Here is a 21,400-nt window from a genome sequence, read left to right as displayed (position 1 = left end):
CACACACAGACAATTAAAAGCACTCCTAAAACAGAATGCATACTTGCCTTAACAGGCGATATTTTGGTTTGAATCTCCATTCTAACATTACATTTGGTGTACTGTATAAAATAAAATGTTCAGGGTATCAAACTGTCTTATCTTGGGATAGTTCATCAAATCCTTGTGTAATGGGCAATGTAAAAATTGTTTAACACCTGTTTTATGTATTTTAAGACTACTGTGCAATGAAACTGTATTATATGTTTTGTCCTAACCTTGCATTATTGCCTCAGTTTCTGGGGAAAAACAAAATATACAGTATCACTGTTGAGAGGGTTGTACTGAAATAACTTGATCAAGATGGAATATACCAAGATATTTGGTCATTTGGTTCATAATTACTGTTATTTGTTTTGTGGTTGCTACATGACTATTACCGGTATTCAGAAGAGTGGAGCTGCCAAAAATATGGCCGCAATGCAACATTTTAAGCTAAAGTTGTTTGAAAAAATGCATCATGAATGCATTACTGGGACAAGTGTAAATAAGATAAAATGTTAATCCTCATCATTCCTCAAAGACCACAGTGCTAGATTGTTTTATACATTATGTAATCCTATTATGCTGGGTGACATTTTCTCCTTTTGTGCTTCAGCATGCATCTATTCATCTTTCATTTTCTGTCAGTTGAGCCTATCGACACAACATCCAACTAAAGGTCTTACAGCATTTGTTTAGCACCGTTTCACCCCCATGCCATCTGCTTGTGGTCACACGTCGCCTATTTAGCAGCCCTCTTCCACAGTGTTGACATTAGATTATTATATTAAAGCCTCATATTTATTCTCATCCTCTTTGGGTGTATTACTTGATGGTAAAGTGCACTGTAGTATACACCTTTGTCCAATATTCTACTGGAATAAAAAGGTATGAGTGAAAGTGTTCAGTTAAATTTGCATTATTTATGAAGGAAAACAAAACAGTTTTTTATTACAACTTTATTTACATTAGGAGAAACATGCTAACACTGCAGATTGTGTGCACACATACTGCTGAATATTGCTACTCATGCAGCGATAACTGAGGCACCATGGCAAACTTTATGAAATGAAAAAATGAAAACCATTTTTATGAAAAACCTTTTAGAATCAGAAGGACAAACATGGCTACTTTGCTTGTTGCTCTTAGCAAATTACGGCTCATTTCCGTTGACGCTCTTGTGCTGCTCCATCCTGCAACTCCGCTGCATCTCCATGTGTTTAGCCTTCAGCCAGATGTCTCTGCACAGAGAGGTCTTTCCCAGGCTCAGCGACAGCAACCTGACAGCAGAAACAAGCCAACAAAGTCATTATTGCTTGGTTTGATTATGTTTCAGTTACAGATGTGCCAATCGATTGATATTGTAAAAAGTACATGATCGACCAATGCCAATCACAACTGCCGTTCCTGCACGCCTGACAAGTGGCGAGCAGCTAATTTATGTGTCTCCATACACAGTGTGGAGCCGCTCCCCTAAACTGAAAATAATCACCTCCACTACAGCAATAAACTGCATTTGTTAGAATCTTTAGTACCACTATCAAGTATGGCAGAGGCAATGATAAGAGGTATAGCAGATTAGTCTCGCTTAACAAGTGGCTGGCTAGTTTTTGTAGAGAACAGGGACTAACATTTATTGATAATTGTCCCTCTTTCTGGGGCAAACCGGCGTTGCTGATCAGGGACGACTTTCACCCTGACAGGGAAGGCGCCATCACTCTATCTAGAAACAGATTACTGGTTAAGTCTCACTTGACTAACTACACTAGAGCAAGCCCGTTCACAGGCAATTACAGTGTCTGTTAGTCTGGGTGAGGAGTCAGTTAAGCTAGAACTAACCAACGCCAGGCTGTAAAATTCCTGCACACATTGCATTTGTCGTAGAATAATACACAACTCAGTTTTTTTTGTAGTGACCGTGCCAGAGGTGAACATGCATTCTACTGAGGTGGAAAATTATGACGCGTTCAATCTATCGCAGCACCAAGCAAACAATCTGAAGATCCCCATCATATCAATTCCTAGATATGATCGAAATTATTTAAGGCGCACTACACAAAATAAACGTAACGTTATTAATATCACTACTACGGATAACATTAACAAAAATTCCTCAAAACAGCCCACTACCTATAATATGGGCTTTTTAAACATCAGATCATTGTCTCTCAAAACATCATTAGTTAATGAAGTCATTAGAGACAACAATCTTAACGTCATTGGTCTTAGCGAAACCTGGCTCAAACCAGATTAATTTTTTCTGCTTAACGAGGCATCTCCTAACTATACGAATGCACATATTGCCTGTCCCCTTAAAAGGGGTGAAGGGGTCGCACTTATATACAATGAAAACCTTAATCTTACCCCTAACCTAAGTAATAAATATAATAATTTGAGGTGCTTACTATGAGGTCTGTCACACCGCTACCTCTCTACCTGGCTGTTATCTACCGCCCCCCTGGGCCCTATTCGGACTTTATCAGTGAATTTTCAGAGTTTGTCGCTGATCTAGTGATGCACGCAGATAATATAATTATAATGGGGGATTTTAATATTCATATGAATACCCCATCAGACCCTCTGTGCGTGGCACTCCAGGCTATAATTGATAGCTGTGGTCTTACACAAATAATAATTGAACCCACGCATCGCAACGGTAATACAATAGATCTAGTCCTTGTCCGGGGTGTCCATCCATCCATTTTCTACCGCTTATTCCCTTCGGGGTCACGGGGGGCGCTGGAGCCTATCTCAGCTACAATCGGGCAGAAGGCGGGGTACACCCTGGACAAGTCGCCACCTCATCACAGGGCCAACACAGATAGACAAACAACTTTCACAATCACATTCACACACTAGGGCCAATTTAGTGTTTCCAATCAACCTATCCCCAGGTGCATGTCTTTGGAGGTGGGAGGAAGCCGGAGTACCCGGAGGGAACGCACGCAGTCATGGGGAGGACATGCAAACTCCACACAGAAAGATCCAGAGGCCGGGATTGAACTCACGACTACTCAGGACCTTCGTATTGTGAGGCAGACGCACTAACCCCTCTTCCACCGTGCTGCCCCGGGGTGTCACCACCTCCAAAGTTATGATACTCTTGTACACTAAAGTAATGTCTGATCATTACCTATACAATTTGAAGTTCTGACTCCTTCTCAACAAGCTACTAATAACTACTGTTTTAGCAGCCGCAACATTAATGCTGTCACAACTATGACTCTTGCTCTGCATTCCGAAATTATGTGGGCTCTATCGATAACCTCACTAACAACTTTAACGATGCCCTGACAACATTGATAGTATAGCACCGCTAGAGCTAAAAAAGCCCCTAAAAGGCGTACCCCCTGGTTTACAGAAGAAACTAGAGCTTTGGAAACTATCATGTAGAAAGCTGGAACGCAAATGGCGTGCTTCTAAACTTGAGGTTTTCCATCAAGCATGGAGTGATAGTTTAATAACTTATAAACGCATGCTTACCTTAGCTAAAGCTGATTCCTACGCCAAACTTATCCGCCTCAATAAAAACGATCCTAAATATTTGTTCATTACAGTAGCATTGCTAACCCAACAAGGGAGTCCTCCAAGTAGCTCCACTCACTCAGCAGGTGACTTTATGAATTTATTTAATAAGAAAATGTAACTAATTAGAAAGGAGATTAAAGACAACGCGTCTCAGCTCTAAGTGGGTCATATTAACACAGATACGACTGTATATACGACTGATAATTGTCCTCCAAAATAGTCTCTCTCTTTTTGATAAAATAACAGAGGAACTCCTGCGACTTGTAAATGGGTTAAAACAAACATGTTTACTTGACTCACTAACTGGGAAACTTATCAAGGAGCTGTTTGTTAAATTAGGACCAGCAGTGCTAAATATTATAAACTTATCACTTTCCTCTGGCACTGTTCCCTTAGCATTCAAAAAAGCGGTTATTCATCCTCTGCTCAAAAGACCTAACCTCAAAAATAAAAGTCTCAAGATCCTGACCTCATGGTAAACTACCGGCCGGCGTTCCACCTTCCCTTTATCTCGAAAATCCTCGAAAACAGTGTTGCACAGCAGCTAAATGAACACTTAGTCTAACAATCTCTGTGAACCCTTTCAGTCCGGTTTCAGGGCAAATCGCTTTATGGAGAGAGCCTTCGCAAAAATTACTAATGATCTATTGCTAACTATGGATGCTGATGCATCATTCATGTTGCTGCTACTTGATCTCAGCGCTGCTTTCGATACAGTCGGTCATAACATTAGAACTATTAGAACGTATCAAAACACGTATTGGTATGTCAGACTTAGCCTTTTCTTGGTTTAACTCCTATCTTACTGACAGGATGCAGTACGTCTCCCATAACAATGTGACCCCTGAGTATGTTAGGTAACGTGTGAAGTTCCCCAGGGTTCGGTTCTTGGCCCTGCACTCTTCAGCATCTACATGCTGCCGCTAGGTGACATCATACGCAAATTCGGTGTTAGCTTTCACTGTTATGCTGATGACACCCAACTCTACATGCCCCTAAAGCTGACCAACACGCCGGTCTGTAGTCAGCTGGAGGCGTGTCTTAATGAAATTAAACAATGGATGTCCGCTAACTTTTTGCAACTCAACGCTAAGAAAACAGAAATGTTAATTATCTGTCCTGCTAGACACTGACACCTATTTATTAATACCACCTACACATTTGACAAGAAAACAATTACACAAAGCGGCTTGGTAAAGAATGTCGGTATTATCTTCGACCCAACTCTCATTTGATTCACATATTAAGAAAGTTACTAAACCAGCTTTCTTTCATCTCCGTAATATCGCTAAAAAGTGTCCCATTTTGTCCATCACCGACGCTGAGATCATTATTCATGCGTTCGTTACGTTTCGTCTCGATTCCTGTAACATTATTTTCGGGTCTCCCTATGTCTAGCATTAAAAGATTACAGTTGGTACAAAATACGGCTGCTAGACTTCTGACAAGAACAGGAAAGTTTGATCATATTACGCCTATACTGGCTCACCTGCACTGGCTTCCTGTGCACTTAAGATGCGACTTTAAGGTTTTACTACTTACGTATAAAATACTAAACGGTCTAGTGCCAGCCTATCTTGCTGATTGTATTGTAGGATATGTCCCGGTCAGAAATCTGCGTTCATAGAACTCCGGCTTATTAGTGATTCCCAGAGCCCCAAAAAGGTCTGCGGGCTATAGAGAGTTTTCTATTCAGGCTCCGGTACTCTGGAATGCCCTCCCGGTAACAGTTAGAGATGCTACCTCAGTAGAAGCATTTAAGTCCCATCGTAAAACTAATTTGTATACTCTAGCCTTTAAATATAGACCCCCATTTTAGACCAGTTGATCTGCAATCTCTTTTATTTTCTGCTCCGCCCCTCTCTCCTGCATGGAGAGGTTATCACATGACCACAGATGACGCGCTAGCTGTTCAAAGTCAGGACCCGGGGTGGACCATTCCTCAGTGCATCAGTTGGGGACGTCTCTGCGCTGCTGATGATCTCCTGCTGGCCTCACTATGGACTGGACTCTGACACTATTAACTAGATCCACTCGACATCCATTGCACCGGTCGCCCGAGGTTTCTCATTGTGCCCATTAGGTTGAGTTTTTTCTAGCCCTGATGTGGAATCTAAGCAGAGGATGTCGTTGTGGCTTGTGCAGCCCTTTGAGACACTTGTGATAAAGGGCTGTATAAAGAAACTTTGATTGATAGTAGTAGTTAGACAGGGCTAAACATTCTACACACTGACAGCACACAGGAGCAGGCATGCTAATATCTAAGATAGCTAGCTGCTAAGCTAGCTTGAAAAAACTGAATAACTGAGTGCTTGGTAAAATTTAAGATGTTAAGTTTAAGATTATACTAAGGGTAATATCAGTACACTGCAAAAACTGAAATCTAAGTAAGATAAAATATCTCAAATAAGGGCGATATTTGCTTATTTTCTGTCTGATAAGATAATTCTTCTCACTAAGCAGATTTTATGTTAGTGTTTTAGTTGTTTTAAGGGTTTTGGTCCTAAATTATCTCAGTAAGATATTACAGCTTGTTAATGATATTTTATGACCTATATTGAGTAAAACATGCTTGAAACTAGAATATCAACTGATGCAAAGCTGTGTCATTAACACTCACAAGTATAAAACTAATTTTTTTAAGCAATAATTTCTTACTTCAAGCATGAAACAAAATCATGAGGCCGAGCGCATATCATTATGTCAAGATTATGGCACTAGCATTTACTTAATTTAAGAATATTTTTCAACATATTGAGCAAAAAGGTCTCTTTTTTTTCTACCAAGAAGAGTGCACTTGGTAGGCATTTTTGGGTTCATTGAGGTTAGCTAATTTGACTTGTTTTGGAAAGTCTTGACAAGCCAAATTTTCTTGTTCTATTGGCAGATAATTTTGCTTAGTTCAAATAAAATACCCCTCATTTTTGTATTTTTTTTCTTGTTTTTGAACACTGACTTTTTGCAGTGTATATGATCGATACTAGAGTGATTAGGGATTTTTTTTGTTAACTATTAATAATTCCCTGGACAATCGGGGACTTTGAGGGCAAAAACCAAAATGATTTAAATTAGTAATTTAGTTAGTGTGCTACTGACTTAATAGTATGAATAAAAGAGAATAAGGAACTAGTTTAAGTTCACAGCTAAACGGACAATAGCATTCACCATAAATAAATTGAAAAATGTACATTTAGTATATGCGATCAGTGTCCATATTGATACCAACTGATCTCACTCATGGATAATTGGTATCGGCAGTATAAAACCGTGATTATCCCTAGTTCCAGTTTGTGGGATGATAGAAACATGCAAAAATAATTGTAGCCCACCTTGCCACCACAAGCATGCGGTGCAGGTCCTCAGCACTGATGCTCTGGGGGTCGTCCTTCCTCATATCTACAAAGTCATCCTCAACTGACTGAAGGGACGACAGGGGAAGAAGAAAAAGTTGAATAATCGTTTTCCTGCAGGGCTTTTATTTTGCAAGCACAGAGCGGTAACACGTTTCACCTTAGTCACTTCATTAGAGATGCTGTAGTCCAGCTGCCGGGCCACACTCAGGTAGAGTCGGAACTTGTTGAGTTGCGAGGAAGTCTGCATGTGTGAGGGGATGCTACCGAGATGGTCGTCCATGTGGGCGGGGGCGACTTGGGGCTGCAGGTGCATCTGACAGTCTGACTGCGGGGTCAAAAGAAATGTTTCAATTCCAGGTGTTGGAAGGGTGTTGTCATAGCACACCAGGCAGGAGCAAAGCTAAACCAGGCGCCTGTGATCACGTGACTTCTGACCAACCCTGGAGGTTGTTTACAGAGTGCTGCCCGAGACTGACGCCTCTCTCTGGATTGTTCCTGTGGCACACAGCTGCCGCCACGGCAACACGTTAGGCCAGCACACAGGAATAGCACACAGCGCATTCCTCGCACGGTTCACAACCGAGTGAGACCTGAGATTAAATCCTTCAGCCAATTGCGGCGGAGACAGCAGCGTGATGCTGGCTGGAAACAACCTCCAGCGTGGGACATGGCCGACAGAAACCTAACACCTTCCCGAGCCTGGCTGGGGAGAGGCTTGGCTGCGGTGTGGGCGTAAGCGTCAAGTGAGATCAGCGTGGCTGCACGCCTCCCTCCTCGCGTGTCCTCACCGGCAGCAGCGAGCGGCCCTCCGATGCGACGAGCACATTAATATTGCAGGGGAATTCCATCTGGTGGTAGTTAAAGTCATAATCAACCTTCTGCCAAGTGATCAGATTGCCCAAAGCTGTGACATTGCGCACACCTACAGCACAACAACACACACACACAGGCAGCCTGGTTAGTATCAAATCATGCTTTCTCAACAGGTGGTGTTTGCTACTCGTACCTGCGGTGTCCAGCTGCCCCTGCTCCAGCTGTGTTTCGTCCAGGAAGAGCGATGTGTTTCTTGCCAGCTGCAGAGCGCCGCTCACCAGCCGATTGGCCACGTAGTCCTTCTTTGGCACCAGGCTCATCTGATTCATGTTTTGAAGGCTCATGCCCAGATAGAACGACTGCAAGGTTGTGTGGAGATCAGGAATTAAATCAAAAACATTTTTTAAGTGATGTATTCTTCATATTGTTACTCTCTTTGTTATGCATGAGCACCAGACTCGATATCAGAAGTAAACACAGTTTTTTACCTATTTTCCACAAATTGTTTTCTCTTCGTTCACTGAACAATTGCCAACAGAAGATAGCTAAGGTTTCTAAATAATTGTTAAGAATTATTGTCACTGACTCAAAATTACATTTTTCACTCCAAATACACCACCAGCTAGTGTATGTTAATTACTATTATTGGTTTAAAAGAGCAGATTTAGAAAAAAAAAACGTAATTTTTTCATTGTCTAGTTCACGGGCACATGCCCAACAGCAGCAGGTGGAGAGGTGTCTAAGAGGGAAAATAATTTGAAAACAGATGCCATGGTTCTGTTCCTGATGTACAGGTGAGTAAAATCATACGCTTTTACAAACAATGTGTTTGTAACATAAGATGATGTTGTTACTGATCTAGCCAAAGGTGAAAGTTGCCGTCCTCTCGGCAGCTGTTTAACTGTACAATCTTGAATAATAGCGCTACTTGCCTGCAGCCAGCAGTGGCGCTGTTGAGCTAGGAAGTTGCTCTACTTTCACGCTGCGCAAACTCCTCCAGACCAGTGATTCCCAACTGCTGTGCCGTGGTTAGTGGTTACTTAATTGGTGATACTAGGGATGCAACAACTTACTGGTTTTACTATTAATAACATTACGTGTGTTTTAGTCCTCACTAGTGTTGCCAAATCCTCTTGGCGACTTTTTTTTTTTTTTAAACAGCTAGTAGCGACAAATATAGCGACTTTTTCCGGTGTTATTGGGGACTTTTCTTGTGTCTCGGAGACTCTGAGGTAAACAACGCTGCAGTTACTGTCCTCAGCAAGCAGTGGCGGGTGCTGCCGTGAGCCCCTCCCCCATTCCAGAGCACAAATGTAAATGTAACCGTAAATATTTCTTCAGTGTCATGTCACGCTAAAATAATTCACTGCAACGTCCCAATGCTATTGTTCATGTTAATGAGCCAGTCAATATATGACAATAATGTCACAACTCTCGAGTCTTTTTTGATCAAATTTGATTCTACACTATTTTAATTGATTTACATTTAAAGAAATCAAATTAAGAATCAACATAAGAAACTTACAGCTTTGATCATACTTCATACTGCATAAATCCTGAAAAATCACGCGGGTCCGCCTTTGAAGTCCGTGCCGACGCCCTAGTCGATAAGCTTCTTCTTTTTCTCTGTCTTCTTGTTATGGAACATTCATCCTCCGCTGTTGCCATTTTTAATATAAAGTAGTGTAAAGTTCTTACTTATATCTGTCAGTAAACTCGCAATGAAAGTGCTAAAACATGGTATGGGGAGTTTACATTATTCACCCAAGGAACTTCAGTTATTTGAGAGTTTCGGTCGGACGGTTTTCCACGGGACACATTTCTGGCCTTGTTGTTGTTCCCGGATGAGGAGATGCTGCTCAGTTACTGATTTAAGTAAAGTCTGAATGTCATTAAAACAGTTAGCTCCATCTTTTGAAACTTCTTCCACTCCCGTCCTTGCACGCTACACCGCTACAACTAAGATGACGGGGAGAAGACGCTGTCGAAGGTGAGCCACGTAAATAAGACCGCCCACAAAACGGCGCATCCGGAAAAGACTGTCAGAAAACGGCTTGAAGATGATCTGTAAAACATAATCTATGCAACATTTTGACCAAAGAACCCCATTACATGTTATGTAGACCACGAGGAAGTGTTTTCAATTTAGAAAAAAAAATTATAATAAAATGACTCCTTTAATGCGCCTTATAATCCGGTGCGCCCTATGGTCCGGAAAATATGGTATATATAAAGAATGTAACTCACACAGTGTTGTACACCTAAATATATAAATAATATCAAGTTGTCAGTAGTAAATAAATACAGGGGGTTCATGGCAGAAAATAAGAGGCACTGTGATATAGGAAGCTGGGGTCAAAGGCCATGTTCTGCAATTTACCCCCACACACTGCTTGTTCTGTCCTGTATAAACAGCTCCAGTAGGGAGGGGCGATATGGCCTAAAATCTATATTGCGATATATATTGCAGCATCCTGCCAGAACGATATATATCCTGATATATTATTTGGTATGTAAATGATAAGAGAACCATTTCAAAATGGGTTACAAAGGCTCCTAATTTTGCTGCTGACATGCGATTAATATATTGCATCATTTCTGGTTGTATCATTTTTTCAAAACTATTATTAATATACTTGCTGATTTACTGTTGATATCTGGTTACTTTGTGTTGTAACATGGTTCTATCTACATTTCTGTCATAATTTACAACGCACTTATTCTCTTATTTAGATACGTTACATTAGTTTTGGTTAACGCTGCAAATTTGGGTATCGATCCAACTAGTAGATAAAGGGTCATTATCGGTCATACCAATGCTGATATTTAAAGGGGTAATTTTTTTTCGAGATTTAAACTACTTCCTTGTATTCTAAACAACATGTAATGGTAGTTCTTTGGTCAAGATGTTGCATACATTATGTTTTACAGACCGTCTTCAAGCCGCTTTCTGATCGTCTCTTCAGGATGCACTGTTTGGTGGGCCGTCTTAATTACGCGGCTCCTCTTCAACTGAATCTACTTCACGTCAGCCTTCTTGTAGTTTTTAGCATTTCCATATGGAGTCTACTGACAGATACTGTATAAGTTTAAACTATACGCTACTTTGTATTAGAAATGGCAACAGCGGCAGATGCATGTGCCTGTATGAGCCAGTCTGCCCCACAACTAGAAGATAGAGAAAAAGAAACGTCTTCTGACTGCAATGGTGTACTCGCGCAATGGTCTTCAGGTAAAACTTTACCATACATGAAAATATCCGCTGACGTCACTTTGGGAAAAATGTCACAATTGGGGCAAATTCCAAACGGCTCATTTGGAGGAAGTACGAAGGAAGGCAAGACTGTTTTATAAATATCTCCGCCATGCTTACATTGTTTGATTTCAAATTTTCGGGACTTATCCAGATCCCAAATACTGTACACATCAGCAGGTAACAATAGGCAAGAAAAGTTGGTTTTGCATAATAGGTCCCATTTAAATTTTTCAAGATCATTGAATGATTACATTTTTCATCACAATTATAAGCAAATAAAAACACAAGATCGCGATGTACCAATATCAATTAAGTATTTGAATTATTTCAAACTATTAGCTCTGATTTAAATGAGGCATGTTGCGATCAGAGTTTTATGCTGCCGATTCCAATCATTCATGAGTAAGATCGGCAAATACCATTTGCATGTATTAGCGGTTTTCAATTTATGGTGAGTGTAGTTTAACAATATCAACACAATATTCAAACGAGTTCCTTATTCTCTTACTCTGTATGTAACATGTTCAGCCTCATCCTCCAGTGATAAAGTTACATGATAATGATGCTTAAAATAATAACAAATTAAGTTTATTTTCCATATTGTAGGTGATTATTATTAGCTTAGAGGAGTGGCACCATACTGTGTAAGAAGACACATATTTAACTGCTAACTGCTTGTCAGCCGGGCAACCAAAAAGAAATACAGTGTTAAGAGTGGATCGGTATTTGTGATCAGCAATAAAATGTATTAATTGGCAATGGCTATCACACACTGTACTTTTTCCCCGAAAATCAACTGATACTGATCGGTGGCCGATCGATCGGAACATCCCTAATTTCAATCTTTTGGTTTTTGTCCTGTAAAGGGGTCATATTATGATTTTTTCCCCCTATGTTTAAAATCATTTTGGTCTAAATACCATGTAATGATGCAAAATGTGCATAGATTTAGTTTTACAGACCTATTTGTAAGCCATATTTTTGCTCCCTTTGAAAACAAGCCATTTTGAGGCAGAATTGTTACATGCAAATTAACCCCTTCTCACCACTCCCCCTCACGCTGAGTCAGCATTCGCCCCTGCCCGGCAGAAATTTTATTATTTATTTTTTACTTTTCTTGCTTTTATTGTGCACTTTATACATCGGTGACCTCTAGCAGCCATCTGTTTCGAGTGACTTTCACCACAACATCCCAGATGATGTATCGAGATCACCGTGTTTTATTGCAGAAGCCAGCCAGGGTGCAGGTCTGTAACTTATTTCCTGAGTTTGTAAACAATAATCACAAAACCATGTACTGATACTATACTTGGTATCATTACTATCGATATTTGTATGGATCCGCCCACCTTATTTACATTCAAGAGTTGTAGCTTAGTACTTAGCAAATGCTTGTACAGTGTGTAGTGTAGCATGTTTAGCTATTCCTCATCCTCCAGTGATACAGACACTTGTAAGGAACCTAGTTTATTAGCTGCCATTGAGGCGAGGATTGCTGACTTAGAAGTGGCTTGGCATTGTAGAGGGATGTGAGCCGCGAGCGAGAATGCTACAGTGTGTTGAAGACACCTTTGTTCACTTGTCGCGGTCAAATTTGGAGGACACAGCTAAAATGTGTAATCAATATTCATTATCACGATATAACAATAGTATTCAACCATTTATTGCCGGCCAGATTTATATTGTCTATATCGCGTAACCCAAAGCACCAACATGATGTTTTGCGGCTGTGAGCCATGACATGAGCATGAAGGTGTCTTTTACTCACAGAGGGTACAAGTTGTTGGATGACTTGGTAGAGACGTTCGGTGTACGAGGACACAGTTGGACATCCACTCAGGTTCAGGGTGAACTTCCCCAGTGGTAACACGTCTCGTCTGGTGTACCTGCAAGAAAGCCAAGCCAAGAGTGAAATTTTACTTCTTGACAACACAGTACTGTATCATGGGACACGTACACGTTTGATATGAGATGCAGGATGAGGTACTCAGCGGCCAGGGAATCTCCCAGAAGGACATGAGTCAAATATGCAAGGAAGTCTGCCTGGACAGACACCATCTCACTCAGAGTTGAAGATAAAACTATGAGAGGAGGGACAGCCAGACAAATGAGGTTGGAGATCATTCATTGGACTTGATGAGGGCATACTTTGCTCACTGGCGCTGTTATCCTGCAAGACGGCAGAGGGCATAAGAGGGTTGTTGTGTGCCAGCGGCTTGGCGTAGAGCATGTGGAGGCGAGGAACCAGTGAGGCGGGCGGGCTGTGCACCCTCTGCTCCTCTACCGTTTCCATGCACTCTGAGGGGTCTATGAGGGACGAGGACTTGTCCCTGCATGGGCAGAAATGTCAACCACAGCCATACGTCCCCAAACTGATCTTAATACACCTCACCTGTCTTCAGCCAGAGCGCTGAGGGCAGGACTCACTGAGAGGATTCCGTAGACTTCGATGGTCTCGTTCAGTTTGAAGCTGTCCCAGTCCTCGTAGACCTGACACAAACACACACCCTAATCTTTCACCTCAACTCACATACTTGTATCATAACAATTAAAACGTCTTTATGGGACACACATAAAAAATCATCTTAGTTTACAATAACAACATGAGATGTAATTTCAATTATTTGTTTCACTGATTGAATGACGATTAGCATTTCGTTCGGCAGGTTGGCTCCACTGACCTGGTTTGTCTACTCCGCTCAAGGGAGAAGCAATCACATAATCGACTTTTCTTTTGACTTATTTGTACTATAGAGTGAGCGAGCTTGCCATGTTTTTTGACTTGATGGATTATTTTCAATCTTTCTACTCGTTGCAATTAAGAAATTTCCTTAAAGCAGAACAAGACAAAGAGAGGTCTAATAATGCGATGTATTTCAAACGTAAACACATGGCCTTAAACATGGCATGAATGTGCACACGTGGGGGAAAAAAAATCGTGCAGCAGTACATATCTCTATTTAGTAAAAAAAAGAGGTGTGAATATGAATGGATAACATACCTTGACTAAGCAGGAAGGGCCTTTCTCGTCTGGTAGAGGGAAATTGAGGTCAAGGCACATGGCAGAAGCCATCTGGCCGGGAGGAGCTTCAGTCTCCTGCCGCCGAGCTTCACTGGTGCCGTGTTCTTCCGAGTTCATCTGAACACCTGCAGGCAGGAGATGATGACGGAAAACAGCAATAAGGTGGGTTTAAATGGTTCAGTGTTTCCCCACAGGACTGCAATCTATTTGTGGTGGTTTTACATAATTGGCCAACATGAGTAAAAAAACCTGAAAAGTGGAACAAATACATTTAGAACTATTGAAGAACTTTCTTTTTCTGCTTCTTTTGGTCTTGTTTTAAAAAAACAGAGCTGTCTCTTAGTGCTTTAGGATGGGGGAGGGGCCCAGAGCAGCACCTACTGCTCGTTGAGAAGATCGATACATTCTTTCACTCCAGTAACTCCCATAGACTTCACTGGATTTGTCGCTAGTAATTTTTTTGAAAAACAGCATCTAAAAGTTAACTGATTACTCACGAAATATAGCAACTCCAATCCTCCCTACTGTGTCCTCTTATTCTCTGGCAGACCAGATGCATAATTATTATTTTTTTTGTTATCATATAGATAAGAGAAAAAAGGCGATATTATAAGTACATCATAGAATCTAATATTATCTAAATAAAGTTATTATCTAAATAAAGTTGGTTAAATAAAGGTTATAAAATACTAGCTAAACAGAGTTAAAGAGATAATAAAAAATATAAGATGGATAAGAATATTAATCAAAAGATCTCTGGCAGGCTGTTCCACAAACAGGGGCGTAATAATGGAATGGCCCTCCCCCGTGGGTATGGCTCAGGACTTTTGGAATAATTAGGACGCCGGAACTGGAAGACCGCACGGACCGCGAGGGCTCATATGATAAAAGCAACTTGGCTAGATAAGAAAGCTTAAAGACCATTGAGGCATTTAAAAACCAGTAAAATATATTTTTTAATAGGTTCTGGAACACAGAGGGAGCAATTGCAATTATTTTTAAACCAGTGTAATATGGGCCCGCCTTCTGGTCCTCGTCAGCACAGAGGCTGAGTTTTGGAATAATTGTGTGGTTTTGTAAACATTTTTTTTTAGGAAGACCAGAAGCAGGGCATTACAGTAGTCAATAGCGTCTACGTGTTGGCTTGAGAGAAAAGGGACGAACTCTGGCTATATTTTTAAGATGATAAAACCGAATTTTTGGCACACAGAGCTGACAAAGTTTTGTCTTTTAGTGATGTAACTAGAGGTGGGGAAAACAATCGATTTTTAGATGCATCGCATTTCAGACATGGACGATTATAGAATCGATTAGTAAATGTCAATAATCGATAATCAATGTATCTATTTTAAATAAAGTAATGCAGACAGTTCTAAAATTTGGCTGACAGCAGCGAGCCACTTCACCGAGAGAGCCGACCAGCTCCTTTACTATCGGGCACCTATGGTCCAAATTTGCACACATTTGTAATGTGGGAATTAATTTAACTTTATTTCATTTAACTTATTCCGAATTAAATGTTTTTTAAGTTGCAAATTATAAACGCTTATTTAGTGAAAGGAAAAGATATCTAAAACTACGTCAATATACATAAATTAAAGATGCATCAATAAACGATTTTTAATCGAATCGTAGCTCATAAATTGCAATCGTGATCGAATCGTGAGGTGGCCAAAGATTCCCACCTCTCGATGTAACGATATGACTATTTCATATCACAGTTATTGTGACCAAAATAGTCACGGTTATCATTATCACAGCATCGTTGAATGTCCTCCGAAAGGTACTTTTCCACACTATTCAGTGTTTCCCACACATTCATTTATTTGTGGCGGCCCGCCACGAAAGAATTACGTCCGCCACAAATAGATTTTTTTTTGATTTTTTTTGTTTTTAATTTAAATTCTTATTTTTTTGTCCTGTCCAGCTTCTCTGGCAAATCATATAGTTGATGTAGATGCCCATATAGGCTGGTCAGATTTACTTTACAAAAGAGAATTGTAGGATACTTCTCTTGTTGCCTTATTTGTACTTGACCACTACTGTTTTCTGTTTATTTGTTACTGACTGTGGCAGGACACCTCTGCCTCTGTTTCACTTTATGTTGCTGGTAAATAATATGGTTGTAGTAAGAGGCTAAAGTTACATTATCTAGTATGCACTAATTAAAGGGGCAGAGCTTTAAGAGATATTTTAGCTTTTATATTTTATAAGATATATTTTTTGTAAGAACCACAATTAATAAATATATTTCAGTGAATAACTTATTGTTCAAATCTGTATATAAATATGTACATAAAGTGTTGCTGGTAAATAATATGGTTGTAGTAGTAGCCTAAAGTTAAATTATTTAGTATGCACTAATTAAAGGGGCAGAGCTTTAAGAGATATTTTAGCTTTTATATTTTATAAGATATATTTTTTGTAAGAACCACAATTAATAAATATATTTCAGTGAATAACTTATTGTTCAAATCTGTATATAAATATGTACATAAAGTGTTGTAATTATATTGTAAAATGGATGGATGGATGGATGGCTGGATGGACGTTTAAAACAAAACTGTTATTATTAATTAGTAAGTATACATTTCATATCATTGTAGTAAATTATGCAAATTACTCGATGATGTCATGTGACCACGCCCATAGCCACGCCCCCATATGTATCTTGGCAGTTTATGGGAAACACTGCTATTACACCCTGTTAGCGCGCTAAAAAAAGGTTTATTTTTAGAACTTTATTTTACATAAAACGATATACTAAACTGGCCCCTGAATGCTTTGACTTTTCTGTATGCGCTGTACGGTAGAAAAGGATTGGACACCTCTGATATACAGTAAGGGTGAGTAGCAATCAAAAAAAAAAAAATCATCTTAAAAACAGCAAAACAAATCATGTGCCGTGATTCAAAACTATACAAACTACTCCGTGTTGATAAAGATGATAACAGATCTGTCCAAACCGATACTGCTGTGACTATCTTTTGTTTTACAACCAATATAGTAAAATATTAAATAGTATGACACATACAGTTAAGACCATGTAAAGCCCTGTGGACCTATGAGGCATTCATTACAGATTGGTGAGAATCTGGTTAAATTTGTAGAGACATGAACTTATTTTCAAAGTATGGAATTAATCAGAGTAATTAGGTGTATTATGGTTCTTTCATGAACCAGGAAGTATTAGGTAAATAAACAAATAGGACACTCCGTTTACTTTTGTCACACATGTTCATGTTATACCTGCATTAGGGTCCCTTTGTTTCTGTGGCTGAGTGTCCATGCTGTCCATGTCATCGTCTTCTTCATAGCTGCGCTTCTGTCTGCTCGGCATATACGAGGTGGACGGTTGCACTCTTGCTTGACTCGAACCAGTGTAACTGTGCTGCAGAGTTAAGAAAAACTATGCAGCACTAAAACAAAAAGACAAGTTGTTTGGCAAGCCATTTTATCGTGCACATCCTACAGAAGTGAGAAGGATATCTCTTTCACCCAGGAGTTTTCACCAGGAACAGGTACGCAGTAGAAAGTCTGTCTTTCAGCAGTCACAATATTTTTTGAATTAAAATCCACCTGGAAATGAAGACAAGAGTCATGGCTGGCAACAATAAAGCCAGATCACACCTCACTCCTACCCACTTCTCCAAAGTGGGCTGGCTCAAGGTGGAGGACAGAGTAAAACAACTTGCACTGAGCCTAGTCTATAAAATCCGCTACACCTCCCTGATACCGAAGTACATGTCAAACTACTTCCTTAACGTAAATGACCGCCTAAACCACAACACCAGGGGGAGCTCCACTAACCACGTTAAACCCAGATCCCGATCTAACAAAGGTCTTAACTCATTCTCTTTCTATGCCACATCAATATGGAATGCACTCTTAACAGGTGTAAAAGAAAGGGCATCTCTATCCTCCTTCAAAACCGCACTAAAAGAACACCTCCAGGCAACTTCAACCCTAAACTAACACCCTCCCTTCCTCATCATACCTCTTCGGATTGTAAATAATCAAATGTAGACACTTTTTCTTATACTTTCTGATCTCTCTCTCTGTGTCCACTACTTGCTGTACATATCCTACCAAGTCAGTCCTACACTGTTCCAATGTCCATTTCTCTGATGATGCAATTGTTGATGACTGAAGTGTTGATAACAACCAAACCTAACCCCCCCCCCCCTCCATATCTCACACCCCGGATTGTAAATAATGTAAATAATTCAATGTATATACTCTGATGATTATCTTGTGTGATGACTGTATTATGAAAATAGTATATATCTGTATCATGAATCAAGTGGACCCCGACTTAAACAAGTTGGAAAAACTTATTCGGGTCTAACCATTTAGTGGTCAATTGTACGGAATATGTACTTCACTGTGCAATCTACTAATAAAAGTTTCAATCAATCAATCAATTGGAGCAGGGCCAGCTCCTGGCATAAATACTTTGCTGTTGTTTAGAGCCACACCCTTTAGGGGAGGGGTGTCCAAAGTATGGCTCGGGGGGCCATTTGCGGCCTGCAGGTCAAAAACTAAATAAAATCAAACAAAAGAAACGCAGTAACAAGTAAGAAAAATTGCAATTATTTGTAATGTAATGAGAAAAAGCTGAAATTGTGATAATATTAACTAATACACTTTGTCACCTACACAAAGTCGACATTAAAAGTTTGGTCTTCAGATACTGTATGTCTTTTAACAAAATGAAAACAATGTCAAAATGGCTCCTAAATGCGTTGATTTTTCAGGACACAGAAAATGGAAAAAGGTTGGGTAGTAAGTGATCATCACTGTGGTCGTCGTGCTGTGCAGGTGTTTCCTTGTTCTACTCTGATGGACCTCATAGATACAATCATACTTTGTTTCTGCTAAACTTGTATTAAGCGGCAAGTCAACATGCCCTTTGTAAGAGTTTCAGTTCGATTTCGCAGCACCACGTCCATTCAAAATCTGTTAGAGATAATTGCTAATTTAGCATCACTTAGAACGCCGTTATCGTGACAGATTTACGACCGTATTTCTAAAACAACCATAATATCTAAGTTTATATTGTAGCCTAACCTTTTCCTTAAATATATGTCTAAAGAGCATTTGTTTTGCCCGTGTTTTGTTTACTTTGCAATTAATGCTGAAGCAACATGGTAGCAACATCTTTGTTTACCTTTTCATACAAACTTGGGATATTATCTGGAATATAAACACATGACTATTGAACATTTTGGATTTAACTGAATTGTAGTCAATGCAACCTATTCGTTTATTGTTCATCATAAATGATCATTTATAGTAAATACAACTCTGTACATAACTTGTAAAAAATGTATAATACATTATTTCTTAATATCTAATTATAAATGTACTTAAAATGCATTTTTGTGGATTGTGTTTTTTATGCACCCACTCTATAGCCCAGAACCGTTTCCAAGAGTAATATTAAAGACCAAAATGGGGCCACAAAAACTAGGCCCTGAATCGGAGGCTTAGTTGTAAGAGTTCAGGATGATACAACAATGGTGGACTTACCCCAAATTCTGTCACATCTTTGTACTTCCCACACCTCGACACCTGACAGATTGCAACAAAATAAGATGGCTGTCTAATAAATGTGCAGAAAACAGCTTGGAATAGGATAGTAATGCTCACTTTAGTTTGTGATGATGGATCAACTGTCTCATATACTCCCATGTAAAACTCTGGATCAAACATGTCCTGAATGAAACAGCGAAACTTGACCAGACTGTTGGGCTTCAAGTAGTGCAATGGGACGTTGTTCATTGACGGGACCTTGAACAGTATGCATTGATTATCATTATTATTGTCACAACTAAAAAGGCACAAAAGAGTTAAAACAATAGTAATACCCATGAGTGAGCATCCTTTTCTTTCAGATGATCTTTGAAGAATTCCACCAGTTTTGCTTCCCATCCAGAATTTGGGTTGTTTTGAGATGCAGCTGCAATAACAACAAAAAACAATAAATATATTCATTTTTAGTTGCCATTGCGGACTTGTGGTTAGCAAGTCAGCCTAAAAGTCTAGAGATCTGGGTTGGAATCTCATGTTGAGCATCTCTGTGTGGAGTTTGCATGATTCGGCCCGCGAACAGGTTTTATCCGGCCCGCAGGATAAAAATGTTTGAATGAAAGAAACCGCTGTTCTAAATGTGTCCATTAGATGTCACAATAGCAATTCTTTGTATCTTTGTAGAGTATGCTACATATGTAAAAATAAATAAAGTACATGATGTTAGTGCACCAGTCGAGGAAAATGAGCAAACTACATAACATCTTGTAATTTGATTTTGAATTTTTTTTTTTACCTTGATAGATTGAAAATTACCACCAATGAGTTAACTGATTAACATTATCATATAATTTATTCAGAAAGTATAAATAACGACAAATAAAGATATAATACTATTAACCACAACATGTAAGTGTAAAAAAACCAAACAGCATTATGATTTGTACATGTTCAGAATGTGCCTGTTATATTTTTAAACAAAGAAAACAATCTGAAGTTGTCTTTGTTTTTAAGTTATCGTGCCGTGATTTTACCAGTCCGGCCCACTTGGGAGTCGATTTTTCTCCATGTGGCCCCTGATCTAAAATGAGTTTGACACCCCTGGTCTACATGTACCCTGTGATTGATTGGAAATGAGATGGGCTAGGTTTCGGCTCCTCCTGTGACCCTGAGGACAAGCGGTATACAAAAATGAATAGATAACTGTTATTCAAAGCACTGTTTTTCATCATCACACACAGGTACATTAATATTTAACATAATGCATCTGATATGTAAGTGCAATAACCACGCTGTATTGTCTCGTTGACAGTATCCACATGTAAAACGTAAGAAAAAGTGCCAGTATATAATACATTTTATACATGCTGAAATGACAATTTGATGGTTCCGTGAATGCATCATACTAACTATGTACAGTCGGGTGAGCGGATGATCGTCAAAACTTCAATTGTTGATACCACGAAATGTAAACCAATGTTTCTGCAGGCGAACATGAGGTAGTTTATATACAAAATGTCACACAAAACTAGTTGTTTGCTGTGTCAGGAGAATTCGACGAGCCATCACGCTAGCCAGTGAGACCCACGCGTAAAGCTTTCCTGGTGTATAGTGAAGTAAGTTCCGGTGAGTTTCTTACCAAACAACTCTTCGACAACGCCCAGAGGGTTGTTTATCCAGTCGTTTGTGGAAGGCATAATGTGCTCAAAAATGACGGCTGTATATAAAATGTGTGGAAAACAATAGTTACTTGTTACTTATGACAGAATGGCAGAAAAGCCAGGGCGGGAAACAAGCGTCATCGGGCTAAGGCAGGGGTGCGCTTCTTTTAAATTTCCGGACCTGCCGTAGGTGGAGTTATAACGAGGTATTTTT

General features: G+C 39.7%; 1 protein-coding gene across 1 annotated transcript; it reads right to left on the bottom strand.

Moving 5' to 3' along the window:
- Window positions 1-970: 970 nt before the first annotated feature.
- mcmbp (minichromosome maintenance complex binding protein) lies at window positions 971-21,368 on the bottom strand. The gene is made up of 16 exons (XM_062058724.1): window positions 21,165-21,368; window positions 19,864-19,955; window positions 19,646-19,786; window positions 19,526-19,567; window positions 17,466-17,572; window positions 17,243-17,379; window positions 13,973-14,118; window positions 13,364-13,461; window positions 13,129-13,301; window positions 12,929-13,052; window positions 12,740-12,857; window positions 7,909-8,074; window positions 7,691-7,824; window positions 7,060-7,227; window positions 6,879-6,967; window positions 971-1,301 (listed from the first exon to the last, which is right to left on the bottom strand). Exons 1-16 carry the CDS (start codon window positions 21,220-21,222, stop codon window positions 1,175-1,177), a joined length of 1,920 nt encoding a protein of 639 aa, XP_061914708.1. The 5' UTR covers window positions 21,223-21,368; the 3' UTR covers window positions 971-1,174.
- Between the last annotated feature and the right edge of the window lie 32 nt (window positions 21,369-21,400).

This window comes from Entelurus aequoreus, linkage group LG09 (genome assembly GCF_033978785.1).
Source record: "Entelurus aequoreus isolate RoL-2023_Sb linkage group LG09, RoL_Eaeq_v1.1, whole genome shotgun sequence".
In the NCBI taxonomy this organism is placed as follows: Eukaryota; Metazoa; Chordata; class Actinopteri; order Syngnathiformes; family Syngnathidae; genus Entelurus; species Entelurus aequoreus.
Note: the sequence above shows the minus strand (reverse complement) of the source record. Positions and strands in the feature narration are given on the sequence as shown.

Coding starts and splice junctions, on each gene's coding strand:
- mcmbp (XM_062058724.1), bottom strand. CDS start 21,222: ATGCCTTCCACAAACGACTGGATAAACAACCCTCTGGGCGTTGTCGAA. Junction 19,568..19,645: donor ATCCATCATCACAAACTAAA/GTGAGCATTACT, acceptor GCAATCTGTCAG/GTGTCGAGGTGTGGGAAGTA. Junction 13,302..13,363: donor AGCGCTCTGGCTGAAGACAG/GTGAGGTGTATT, acceptor CTGCCCATGCAG/GGACAAGTCCTCGTCCCTCA.